Raw genomic sequence first — 12,500 nt, forward strand, 5'->3', positions numbered from 1 at the left:
GACTTGAGCAGCCAATTGAAAGAAAAAATCAAATAATTTTTCGCATTTTCAATTGCAATAGATGAGAGCACCGATGTCACAGATATTGCTCAACTGGCAATATTCATTAGAGGTGTTGATGAAACTTTGACCATCACAGAGGAGCTGCTTGAATTGGTGCCCATGAATGACACCACAACAGCAGATGACATTTTCAGCGCTCTCGTTGGAGCGCTGGACAAAGTGGGAGCGGACTGGTCCCGTGCCGTGAGCCTGGCGACCGACGGTGCGCCATCAATGGTGGGGAGAAAGGCAGGCGTTGCCACAAAATTCCGTGACAAAGTACAGACCGCAAATGGAGGACAAGAGTTTTGGGCATTTCACTGCATTTTGCACCAGGAGGCGTTATGTTGCAAAACACTCCAAATGGACCATGTTATGAGCGTGGTTGTGAAAACTGTCAATTTCATCAGAGCTCGTGGTCTAAATCACCGCCAGTTTGACTCATTTCTCAGTGATAATGACATTCATGCTGGCCTACCATACCACACTGATGTGCGCTGGTTAAGCAGAGGTGCAGTACTCAAGCGCTTCTTTGAGCTACGAGGCGAAATTGGACAGTTCATGGAGAAGAAGGGACGCCCAGTAAAGGAACTTAAATGCAAGGAATGGGTGCAGGATCTTGCCTTCATGGTTGATATTACACAACACTTGAATACACTTAACACTACATTGCAGGGCCGTAACAGAGTTGTCACTCAATATTACGACAGCATAAGTGCGTTCAAGATGAAACTGTCACTGTGGGAGACGCAGCTATCCAGCGGTGACACCACGCACTTCTCTTGTCTCACAGCTGTGCGTCCGAAGGCACCGGACCGTCCCGATAACGATTTGGATAAATATAAAGACAAAATAACAGATTTGCTGCGAGAGTTTGAGCAGAGGTTTCAGGTTTTCAGTGAACTTGAGAACAAATTTGGCTTTTTTCGCTCGCCATTTACAGTGAAGCCTTCTGATGTGCCAGCTGACATTCAGCTCGAGCTTATTGACTTGCAGTGCGATTCCGCTATGAAGGATAAATTTGGGTCCGTGGGATTGGATACGTTTTATCAGTATCTTGTGCTAGGTTACCCCAAATTAACAGCCATGGCTGCAAAGGTTCTCTCCATGTTTGGGACTACTTATCTTTGTGAACAGGTGTTCTCCGTGATGAACAATAATAAAACAAAGCAGCGCTCAAGGTTAACAAATAAACACTTGAATGACATTGTTAAATGTGCTGCTACTCAGGATTTGACACCTGATATCGACGCACTTGTAAAGGCAAAAAGATGCCAAGTTTCAGGAACCAGCAGCAGCACGTAGACTGCAGGAGTGCAGTGAGAGAGAGAAAAAAAGTGTGATGACACGACATTTGTTTGCACTCATGAATACAGATCATTGAAAATAAGATTAATCTGGTTTCATATTAAAGACAATTAATATTGTGCAGTATATTCTCAGCTTCAGTAGGCCCAGCCTAGTAGTTTGATCTGATGTAGTATCTTATTGCCCATGCACTGCTAAAACTTTTATTTTGTATTTCTTTTTTATTTATTTCAAAGCAGTATGACAATTAAGGCAAAAATATTTTTTTCATAGCTCCCACTTGAGTTTGTTTAGTGTGGTGAGTTGGTTCAGGTGTAAAACTGCATTCACTCAACTGTTAAAATAAACCAGTTGTTAACACATTCAATGCCAAACATGAAAATCATTTTTTTTCCATTGTTTGTGAATAAATGTGTTGTGCTTAGAAAAGATCCCTTGTCATCCATGATTATAATATGTAGGGTAGGCTACAAATGTAGGCTGAATGATAAAGCATAGTACTGAAAAACAAAGCTAAATACAGTGGGCCCCCGGGTTACGAACTTAATTCGTTCAGCGGCTACGCTCGTATCTCGAATTGCTCGTATAGCGGGCAATACAAACCCATGTTAATTCGTGAGTGCGTGCAACGCGCGCAGAAGCCTTAGGTAAAATCATCACGCTGTATACATAAATTAATATTAAGTGACATAATCTACTGTACAGTTGCATTAAATAACACATACAAAGGAAAAATGACTTTTACCTTTGGATAGACGTGACTTGTGCTGAGATAAGCAGAGATGAGCAGAGATGAATGCTCGAAGTCAATACGGTAAATCAGATATGCTATTGGTCTTACAGTGTCAAAGTAACTTTTTCAGTCAGGGTTTTCTCTACTTCCTTCCATCCCAACCAGCTGTGCCATCAAGCTAGATAAAGGCGTTCGGCCAATAGCATATCGGCACTTCTGTGATTGACGTGTGACACCGGCCAATAGCATCTCCGTGAGTGAGACCGGGTGACCTTAATCGACCAATAGCATATTGGCGTCTCCTTGACTGACTGATAATTATTCGCACTTTTTTTTTAAACGGTTGGAATGTATTGACATCTTATTGATTAAAACACATTTAAATCTGTGACGATTTTTTGTCCTGCAATCGGCACACTTAATTTCATGTCAACTGTTTTTCCCGACGTGAATTGAGCACGGTGGAAGCGGAGAGGTGGTTGTGTGTGTTGCATTTACTAGGCAGCACACTTATGGCTTGTTCGAGCGTCAGTTCACCTTTGGTTACAACTCACAAAATTGCAACAATGACGCTGTCCCAATGCATATCGGGAGATCGCCGACTAACCTGACATGGAATCTTGTCTAGCAACCATTATATGGCGCTGTATCATCACCCGTAATAGGGTGCAGAGATTAACCTCTTGAGTTAATACGGCAACGCATATAGGCTATTGGTCTTACAGTGTTACAGTAACTCTTTCAGTCATGGTGCAAATCACGGAGATACTAAAACATCATCCTCTTATTTCTTCCTTTACCGCTGCTAGTAATTTTAGAAGCTATGTCTAACAGATAAAGTTTGCAAAGTCTTCAAAACATTCCGTTTTTCACTCATTTTGTCTACTTCCTTCCATCCTGTCCCATCAAGCTAGATAAAGGCGTTCGGCCAATAGCATATCGGCATTTCTGTGATTGACGTGTGACGCCGGCCAATAGCATCTCCGTGAGTGAGACCGGGTGACCTTAATCGACCAATAGCATATTGGCGTCTCCTTGACTGACTGATAATTATTCGCACTTTTTTTTAAACGGTTGGAATGTATTGACAATTAATTAAAAAAAACACACACATTTAAACCAATGACAATTCTTTGTCCTGCAATCGGCACATTTAATTTCATGTCAGCTGTTTTTCCCTTTAGCTGTACAAACACTACACTTAAATGGTAATATATTTAGACACCGTGAGTGAGACAGTCAGTGTGAGATTGTAAGACCAATAGCGTTCACGTTACCGCCATAAGTATCTATTAATGATTGTAGATGACGCAACTGCTGAATATATTGACGCAGTTAGGCGAGAACATTTCTACATACTCAATGGCTGGTTTGACGGAATGCTCGCAAGACGAGAAGTTTGCTCGTAAGCGGAGGACAAAATTCTCCCTGATCCACGCTCGTAAGGCGGAATGTTCGCAAATCAGGATGCTCGTAAGCAGGGGGCTGACTGTATTTGGAGTTGACATTCTTTTACTGATCCGGCCCACCTGAGAACAGAAAGTCTGGATCCGGCCCCAGAGCCAAACTGAGTTTGACATGCCTGGCATACAGGAATGGATGTGGAGAGGACGGGAGGGAGTTACTCCTTCCATGATGACGCTAGCTAACTGCGACGCGAGGTACACTCGTACACCGCGTTCATATTTTGCTTTAATTTCCTTCTTCGGTTCAATAGTGGTCCTCATTGTTTTCCTCTTTGCCTTCCCCTTATCACTGTCTTTCTTTGGACCCATTATTAAGGGCTAGAGCAACACGAAAAAGTCTAAATCCGGGAAGAAATACTCGAACAAACGTCTTACTCCGCTGGCGGTCTGAGTTGAACTGGCGCTTACCCGCTGGCCGAGAAGGGCCGAGGAGCGCGTTCGGGTCGGCTAGTCGAGAACCGAAAATCTGTTCGAGGTCCGATGCATTACCTACTTGAATTTTTTGGTCGAGCACCGATTTGGTCGAGTATAGAGGCGGTCGAGTACCGAGGTACCACTGTAATATATATATATATATATATATATATATATATATATATATACACACACACACCCCCACACACACACACACATACATACATATATATATATATATATATATATATATTTGTGTGTGTGTGTGGGGGTGTGTGTGTGTGTGTGTGTATATATACATGGGTGGCCAAGTTCTGTCCTCGAGAGCCACAATTCAGCTTGTTTTCGATCTTTCCCTACAACCAAAACACCTGATTCATATTATGAATCCGCCTGCTTCACGGAATTCTGATAACGACCCTGATTTGAGGCACGTGATTTGGTTGAAGGGAAACATCAAAAACAGGCTGGATTGTGGCTCTCGAGGATCAGAGTTGGCCACCCCAGTACTACTTGTTATGCACAACCATGAATATTAAGTTTATGTTAAATCAGTATTAATTATTTTTGTCTGAATGTTCCCCACAGATTGTCCTATTTCAAATATACTTTTAAATAAATATTTGCTGGATTTTTTTCATCCTTTAAAATTGTTGTCATATGGGGCTGTCCTATTTTCAACAGCTAGCCGTAAGCTAACCCAGCTCTCCTTGTGTCTCTGCAGTCGGTGCTGCTGTTGGGTTCGGCGGCCCTGCTGTGTTTGGGCTTGGACCTCCTCTTCCTCCTCTTTTACTCCTTCTGGCTTTGCTGCCGACGCCGCAAGAGTGACCGGTCGGCGGCGGCTCACCAGTCTCAGGGGCCCAGTGCCGACTGCTGCTGCACCGCCTGGTGCGTCATCATTGCCACGCTGGTGTGCAGGTGAATAGCTTGCATTTGGCTTAAGGTGTCATATCATACTACCACACAGCTACATAAAGAAGAATTGTGGAAAACACTCGGCGTAGTCTCTGTTTCTGTCACAGTTTAGGGAGCATTGGTGAATAAGAGCCTAAGCATTGTTTTTGTTTGTCTTTCACACAGAACCCAGCGAATTTGGCTACACTTTGGCACAACAACACAGAAAAGGGAAAAAAAAGTACTAACAAACCGTTATTTATTTATTAACAATATTTATTAATCTGTGTTTGCCTTTCACACAGAACCCAGCAAATTTGGCCACACTATCACACAGCTACACAGAAGAAAAAAAAAACAAGCAAACCTTGAAATACAGTACAGTGGACCCCCATTTTACAGTGTCCCTGACTTAGGTTTTTTTCATGTTGCGATGTGGGGTACTGAGTTTTTTCATCCCCTCTGTATGGTATTTTAAGGGTTTTGCAACAAAAACAACAGTCATGACCCTAGGGGTTGGCTGTATTTGTGTTGTTTGTCTCCATCTGCAGGCGTTTTTAGGTAATTGCTTTTATTTTCTGTTCTGTTGTCTAACTGCCTCCATGCGACACGTCACTACAATGCTGGTCTGCTATTGGTCAGCGTCTCCTCACGGAGATGCTGGTCTGCTATTGCTCGGTCTCGCTTGTTTCAAAATGGCGGTATGGTAAAGTTTTGTCCTTTTGCCACATTTTCACCTGGCAAAAGGAGAAAAAACAGGCCCTGAAACACAGCACTTGTTTCTCATCGAGGTCCAGTAAAATGGGAACATTTCAGCATTATTCATTAATTTGTTTGCTTTTTACACAAAACCCAGCAAATATAGCACATAGCAACATAGGAAAAAACAACAAACCTTAAAACACATTACTTATCTTATAGAGGTCCAGTAAAATGGGAACATTTTAGCATTATTCATTAATTTGTTTGCTTTTTACACAAAACCCAGCAAATATAGCACATAGCAACATAGGAAAAAATAACAAACCTTAAAACACATTACTTATTTCTTATAGAGGTTCTGAGAAATTTGAAAATTTGGCATTATTAATTAATTTGTGCTTGTTTGTTTTACACAGATCCTAGCAAATTTGTCAATTTTTGATTTTCACACCGATACACACAGAATTGGAGAAATGCCACCTTTAAGAAGTGTGAGAATGGAGTACTTTCACAAAACTCCTGTAACATGTCGTCCCTGGTTGTAATTTACATAAAAATCAGCAAACTGAGCTGTTTTTTAGCGGAATCTTTCTTGCAAAGAGCAACCACGATTGGTCGCCTCCGCATTAAATTTGATTGACAGGAGAACAAGATGAACGGCCATCTTCATTTTCTGGCTTCCCGCTTCCTGCCTCAGCTGCCGTTTTCTTCATCATCACTTATTTCGGCGCTGGCTGGCCTAGAAAGGTTGCCATAGCGACGCAAGCACATTGTGTGAAGGGAACACAAGTGAATTTTACACTCGCCACGAATGACTCATTGAAATAGCAGTTTGAGTGGCAGAAGAATGAAACATGAGGTCTTTTTTTAATGTAAAAAAAGACCATGTTGCATTTACCTAATCATTGCGTACTTGGTTTGTAAAAAAAAAAAAAGTAGTAATAGTATCGGTTCTTCATATCAGAGACTGCACGAGTTGAGTCCTTGGTCCCATAAAAAGTGCTAGTGATATCGGTTCTTAGTATCAGTAACTAATCAAGAGTTGACTGATCAGCCTGGAAATAAAAAGTTGTATTGGTATCGGTTCATGGTATCAATAACTACTCAAAGGTTAAATAGTCTGAAAAAAATGGTAGCAGTATCAGTTCTTGGTAACCGACTACACACGAGTTGAGGACTTGATCCGAATAAAAGTGTTAGTGGTCTTGGATCCTAGTATCAGTTACTACTCATAGGTTTAATACTCGGCAGCGGTATAAATTCTTGGTATCAGTGACTACTCCAGTTATGTACTCAGTCCCAAAAAGTGTTAACGATATGCTAGCTCTAAAAAACAGAAGTGGTTGTAATCACGGTATCAGTGACTACTTAAGAGTTTGAATGCTTAATCTGCAAAATAGTATCGATTCTGGAGATCAGTGAGTGCTCAAGTTGAGTACTTGGTGTGGAAAAAAGGAGTATTGGTATCGGTTCTTGGTATCAGTGACTACTCAAAGATTGATTACTCAGTTAATAAAAAAGTGGTAGCAGTATCAGTTCTTGGTGTAAGTTACTCCTCAAGAATTGAATGCTCAGACTGGGAAAAAAAGGCAGTGGAATCAGTTGTTGGTATCAATGACTACTCAAGAGTTAAGTACTCAATCCAAAAAAGTGGTCGTAGTTCAGTTACTGGTAGCAGTAACCACTCGAGTTGAGTACTCGGTCTGAAAAACAGAAGTGGTTGTGGTTTCGGTTTTTGGAATTAGCCTAACCTAGAGGTTGAATAGTCAGTCTGCAAAAACATTTCAATTGTAACGGTTCTTGGTTATTGGTGAGTTTGTAAAGGTTGAGTACTTGGTCTGGAATAAAACGGTAGTGGTGTTGGTTCTTGGGATCAGTGACTACTACAAATTTGAGTAATCAGTCTGGTAAAACGTGACAATGGTATTGGTTCGTGGTATCAATGACGACTTCAGAGTTAAGTAATCAGTCCCAAAAGGTGGTCGTGATATTGGTTCCTGGTATCACTACCCAAGTTGAGTGCTCACTGAAAAATATAAATGGTTGTGGTTTCGGTTTTTGATATCAGTGACTACTTAAGAGTTGAATACTCAATCTGGAAAAAAAAAAAGATAATAGTATTGGTTCTTGATATCAGTGACTATTAATGTCGAGTATGGTCAGGAAATAATAAATAAATAGTTAAATAAATCGTTGTGTCGGTTATTGGTATCAGAGACTACACAAGAGTTTAGTCCTCGGTCCCAGAAAATGTGCTAGTGGTATTGGTTATTGGTATCAGTGAGTACTCAAAACTTGAGTACTCAGTCTCGGGAAAGAAAAAAGTGGCATTGGTATCGGTTCTTGGTATCAATGACCACTCAAAAGTTGATTTCTTAGTTTAATAAATGTGGTAGCAATATCGGTTCTTGGTATCAGTGATTACTCAAAGGTTGAGTACTTGGTCTGGAAAAAAGTGGCAGTGGTGTCGTTTCTTGGTATCAGTGACTAACTCAAGACTTAAGTATCTTCTCAAAGATATTAATATATGTCACAGTTAAAGTTAGCTAGAGATACCAACTGGGTAACTCCAGTTTTTTTTTTTCCCCTTCTATCAAAGGGTGAATGACCAGCCAAATAATGCTCACTTCCTGCCCGACCATAAATGACAGTATGCACGCAAGCTTGGGGAGATGATAGATAAACTCATATCGACATTCATGCCCTCTTCCTTGTTGAGGATTGATGTCGTAGATGATATAGTGTGTGTGTGTGTGGGAGAGAGAAGAATGTAATTGCCTCCAATGAATTGACTCTTAACGGTAGTCGTAAATGTACCTCCACAAGTAGCAGAAACACAAACCCAAAGGTACTGTACATGTGCCATATGCAGGTGCTGCCCCCCGCAGGGCGATGGGGGTTATACAGTGATCCAATCAACCACGGTGTTGGAAAAGGACAAAAGTTTAGGAACAAAGCGTGCTCATGTTGACCTTTTAAAATGAGGACCATCTGATACATTATTTTTCTTTTTATCCTTCAGCGCTGGCATAGCCGTGGGCTTCTACGGGAACGGTGAGTCGAGCGATGGCGCCAGTCGCCTGGCTTACTCCCTGCGCCACGCCAACCGTACAGTATCAGGCATTGAAAAACTGGTGAGGAAACAAAACAAAAAAAAGTGATTAATTTGCAAGCCACTAGAGGAAGCCACCAGCACCTGTCCTGGCCGCAGGTTTCAGACAGCGCCATGGCGCTGAATCAGACGGTGGAGGAGAACTTGTCTCGGCTGGAGACGGCTTACCAGGAGCAAACGGACTATGTGTCCATCGTGCAGAAGCTTCAGGGACAGCTGGACGAGCTAGTCAAGCTCATGGTGGACATCCCATTCTGGTCCAACACAGCCGTGTCGTTGGAGGTCCTGGCCCGCCAAACCGAGGCCTTTGACTTCTACAGGTCGCCAACTTGCCATTATTAGGATATATTATGATAAGAATATTATTACAGTTTTTTTTGGAAAATCAGACGAGAATGTTTTCAAACGGTGTGTCAAACTGCTTGCAGGTGGTTGGGCTACCTTGGCCTGCTATTGTTTGATGTCCTCATTTGCCTCCTGGTTCTCTTTGGACTCATTCGGAACTCCAGAGGAACTCTAATCGGGTACATGTCTCGTTTATCTAACATCCATCTGTGTCGGTCTATGTTAGCTTGCAAGCAAGCTATATACCTAGCTAGGTAGCTAGCTATCAAATTTTCTATTTAGCCAGCTAACGAGTTATATTTTCTATCTAGCAAGCAGTCTAGCTAGCTAGCTAGCAATGTATCTAGCTTGCTAGCTAAATAATTCAATCAATACAATTCCAGGTAGATGGATAGATTGCAAGCTAACAATTGATCCAGCTTGCTATGAATCCAGCTAGCTAGCAGTCTGTCAGAAGTATTAGGACTTTTGTCTATCATCATCTCATAAAGAAGTATGAGGGCTTTTGTGAAAATAGGTACCGTCATCACACAACTCTCTAATGGACTTTTTGTTTGCAGCGTGTGCCTGCTGGGCGTGCTGACACTGGTCATCAGCTGGGCGTCTCTGGGCCTGGAGCTGGCCGTGGCTGCGGTAAGATCGTCACCACGGCAACAGCACAGAGCCGGTGCCCGGCTCCACAGTGATGTCATCTCCTTGTTTTTGTATGTGTGCGTGTGCGCAGTCGGCCAGCGATTTCTGCGACTCGCCTGACACGTATGTCGCCCGCGCCACCAAGGATAATGCAGTCATCAATCAAGGTAGCGCCAAACGGCCAATCTCAAACTCACTCAGTTTCTACTTCAGAAAAAAAGCTATCTAGTTAGCAATCAATCTATCTCGCTACCTAGCTAAATAGATGCTAGCTATAGTGATTGCTAGGTAGCTAGCAAGCTAACTAGCTAACTTCAATCATGTTTTCTATCTAGCTAGTTTAACTAGAATTATAGTTTCTATCTGTCTAGCTAGCAAGCTAGCTATCTAACGAATAATATTTTCTATCTAGCTAGCCAAATAGAATCATGTTTTCTATCTTGCTAGCTAAATAGAATAATATTTTCTATCTACCTAGCTAAATAGAATCATGTTTTCTATCTAGCTAGCTAAATAGAATCATATTTTCTATCTAGAGAGCTATCTTTTATGCATTTATTTTTTAACAAAAAAAAAACTAACTAAAACTAGAGCTGCAAACAGCTATATAGCTATATAACAAATAGCTATAAGGGGCCCTCGCAGACCTGTGGACGTTGGAGTATGAACAGGTTGGGGTATGAACACTTTTGGGTATGAACATGTTTGTGCATATGCAGCGGACTCTGCTCAGGCCCCAATAATAATTATAATGATAGTAATAATAACAATAATAATCTGGAGGAAAAACTAGAGGGACCTCACAACGGTTGCTGCTCGGGCCCTAACAATTGGGAACGTAAGCAAATTAAAAGTTTCCAAGTTTCCCTCTCAGCTACTTTGGTCATAATGAAAAAAAAGTTTCAATGTCACAATCAAGTGTTGCTAAATACTGTGCTGTCAGTGCTGCACTATTGTTAGCTTAACACAGTAACTACGGTTCAACTGGTGTTCAAAAAGGAAGCAAACGCTGCACATACCAGTTGTCCCAAGTTCTCCCTTCCGCCTTTCTACAAGCCAGGTGAGTGCTCTTGCTTGGCTCCGTTTTTGTATTGAAAGCTCTGGCCGTGTTGGGTAGCTCTGGTGACCGCAAAGCAGCTGCCATGATTCATTCCTGCCCCTTGTGTGATCAGTTGAACGTTCCCGAAGCTGATTGGCTGATGCGACAAAAGTTCAAATTTTTTTACGTGTAATTACGCTAATGTGTTTAGAACCCCAGAACGTGTCATCGCGCCAGTCGCGCGAACCCCATTGACTACAATAGAAAACAACTGTTTGCCAAACGATGGTTGGCATTAGCGCCTCTAAGCGGTTACTGTAGTTCTTGTAAGTTGTGGTATTAGAAAAAAAAAAAAAAAAATGTATGCCAATGAATAGATGAGAAATGCCAACTGAACTCTAAAAGTACTACAAATGACCATGTATAGAAGGCGTGTCAAACTTGTTTTAGCTTGTGGGTTGCGTGAAGGAAACTCTATTTCCAGTGGGCCCGACCAATAAAATCATGGTATACATTAACATGACTTTAAAACACTTCAAATTTAGAATAATTTTTCAACACAATAGTACTAGTACGAAATTGCTATTTATTATAAAACATTAACATTATTAATATTTATCATAAAACATTTCTAGTTCAGCTCATATTTATACTTTTTACATTACAATATCGTCTTGCGGGCCAGATTAAACATGTTCGCGGAAACCTGTATCCTTTTTAACATTAACAACAGAAAAGAAAACTAAAAATCAACTGTTAATTATTTTCTACAGTGTCTATACAGCTTATAGCTTAGTCTAAAACTGAAAATAACCAAGTATACCAAAGTGCCTAAAACTAAAAAATGAAAATAAATAAATAAATAAATGAATAAAAGATGAAAATTCTGATTTTATTGCAATTAGACTTCACATGACAAGAACAAAGCCTTTCCCCTGGGTTCATCCCTGCCCCCCCAAGATGAAGTACTGAATACTTATACTTACTTATACTGTGAAGATGTTGCGCTGAATTCTTGTTCGTGTTTCATTTTTAGATATCCTGCAGTATTACCTGAAGTGCAGCCCTGGACAAGTCAACCCCTTCCAGCAGGTAGCCACACATCCGCTTACCACTTTCACTGCGGTGCATTGTGGGAACACAAAGATTGAAAACCCCAAAGGACTTGAATGAACCTGAAATGCGTCTCACACCGTGTCATACACCCTTCCCAGTGACATCCCTTAAATTTCCCTCAATTTTTTTTCTATGAGTGCCTTATGATGTCAAATGAATGAATCCTCGGTTTGCGCTCCCTAACACAAACAGTTTTCCAGTTACGGCCCTTCAAAGTTACCACCAGGCACCCAAACTAAAATTGGGGCTATATTTGGTGGCCGTTATCTTTGGTTTTAACTCAAGCACAGACCTGTAAAATGCAATACAGTGGTACTTCTACGTATGAAATTAATTCTTTTCAGAAGTAATTTTGTGCATTTTTTTGTCAGTAGAGGCGTATTTTACATGTAAATAGCCTAATTCATTCAAAGCCCCCGTCCCCCACCCCACCACGCTCCAAAGCCCTTTAAATTCATAATATTAATTGGAGAGTTGATAATATGAATCCAGTTCATTTGTTTGCCTTGAGGTGGGACTGGTATATTGGTTGTGTGTGAAGAGAACTTCTTTTGGTTGTTTTATTTGTATGTTTTATTTTACATTTCCAGTGATCTTGGCATTATATACATGTCCATAGGAGCATTGATATTTATTTTGGAATAATTTGGAGCATGTAAGTTTACTTGAGTTTACTTTAGTTTAAGGTTATGATTA

At 41.0% G+C, this 12,500-nt stretch overlaps 1 protein-coding gene and 1 pseudogene across 5 annotated transcripts in view; both read left to right on the top strand.

The window, feature by feature from the left end:
* Positions 1 to 1,530, top strand: part of LOC148420612 (general transcription factor II-I repeat domain-containing protein 2A pseudogene) — a 1,635-nt pseudogene extending 105 nt beyond the window's left edge.
* LOC148420611 (protein tweety homolog 3-like) overlaps positions 1 to 12,500 on the top strand; it is a 97,612-nt gene that overhangs the window by 19,027 nt on the left and 66,085 nt on the right. For all 5 annotated transcript variants that reach the window (XM_088420222.1, XM_088420221.1, XM_088420220.1 and 2 more), the window contains exons 3-9: positions 4,688 to 4,881; positions 8,582 to 8,693; positions 8,771 to 8,991; positions 9,100 to 9,195; positions 9,577 to 9,649; positions 9,741 to 9,816; positions 11,725 to 11,780. In XM_088420222.1, the coding sequence (XP_088276348.1) occupies positions 4,688 to 4,881; positions 8,582 to 8,693; positions 8,771 to 8,991; positions 9,100 to 9,195; positions 9,577 to 9,649; positions 9,741 to 9,816; positions 11,725 to 11,780 (828 nt within the window). The remainder of the gene's footprint in view (positions 1 to 4,687; positions 4,882 to 8,581; positions 8,694 to 8,770; positions 8,992 to 9,099; positions 9,196 to 9,576; positions 9,650 to 9,740; positions 9,817 to 11,724; positions 11,781 to 12,500) is intronic.

This window comes from Hippichthys cyanospilos, chromosome 7 (genome assembly GCF_059441005.1).
Source record: "Hippichthys cyanospilos isolate Australia breed blue-spotted pipefish chromosome 7, RoL_Hcya_1.0, whole genome shotgun sequence".
In the NCBI taxonomy this organism is placed as follows: Eukaryota; Metazoa; Chordata; class Actinopteri; order Syngnathiformes; family Syngnathidae; genus Hippichthys; species Hippichthys cyanospilos.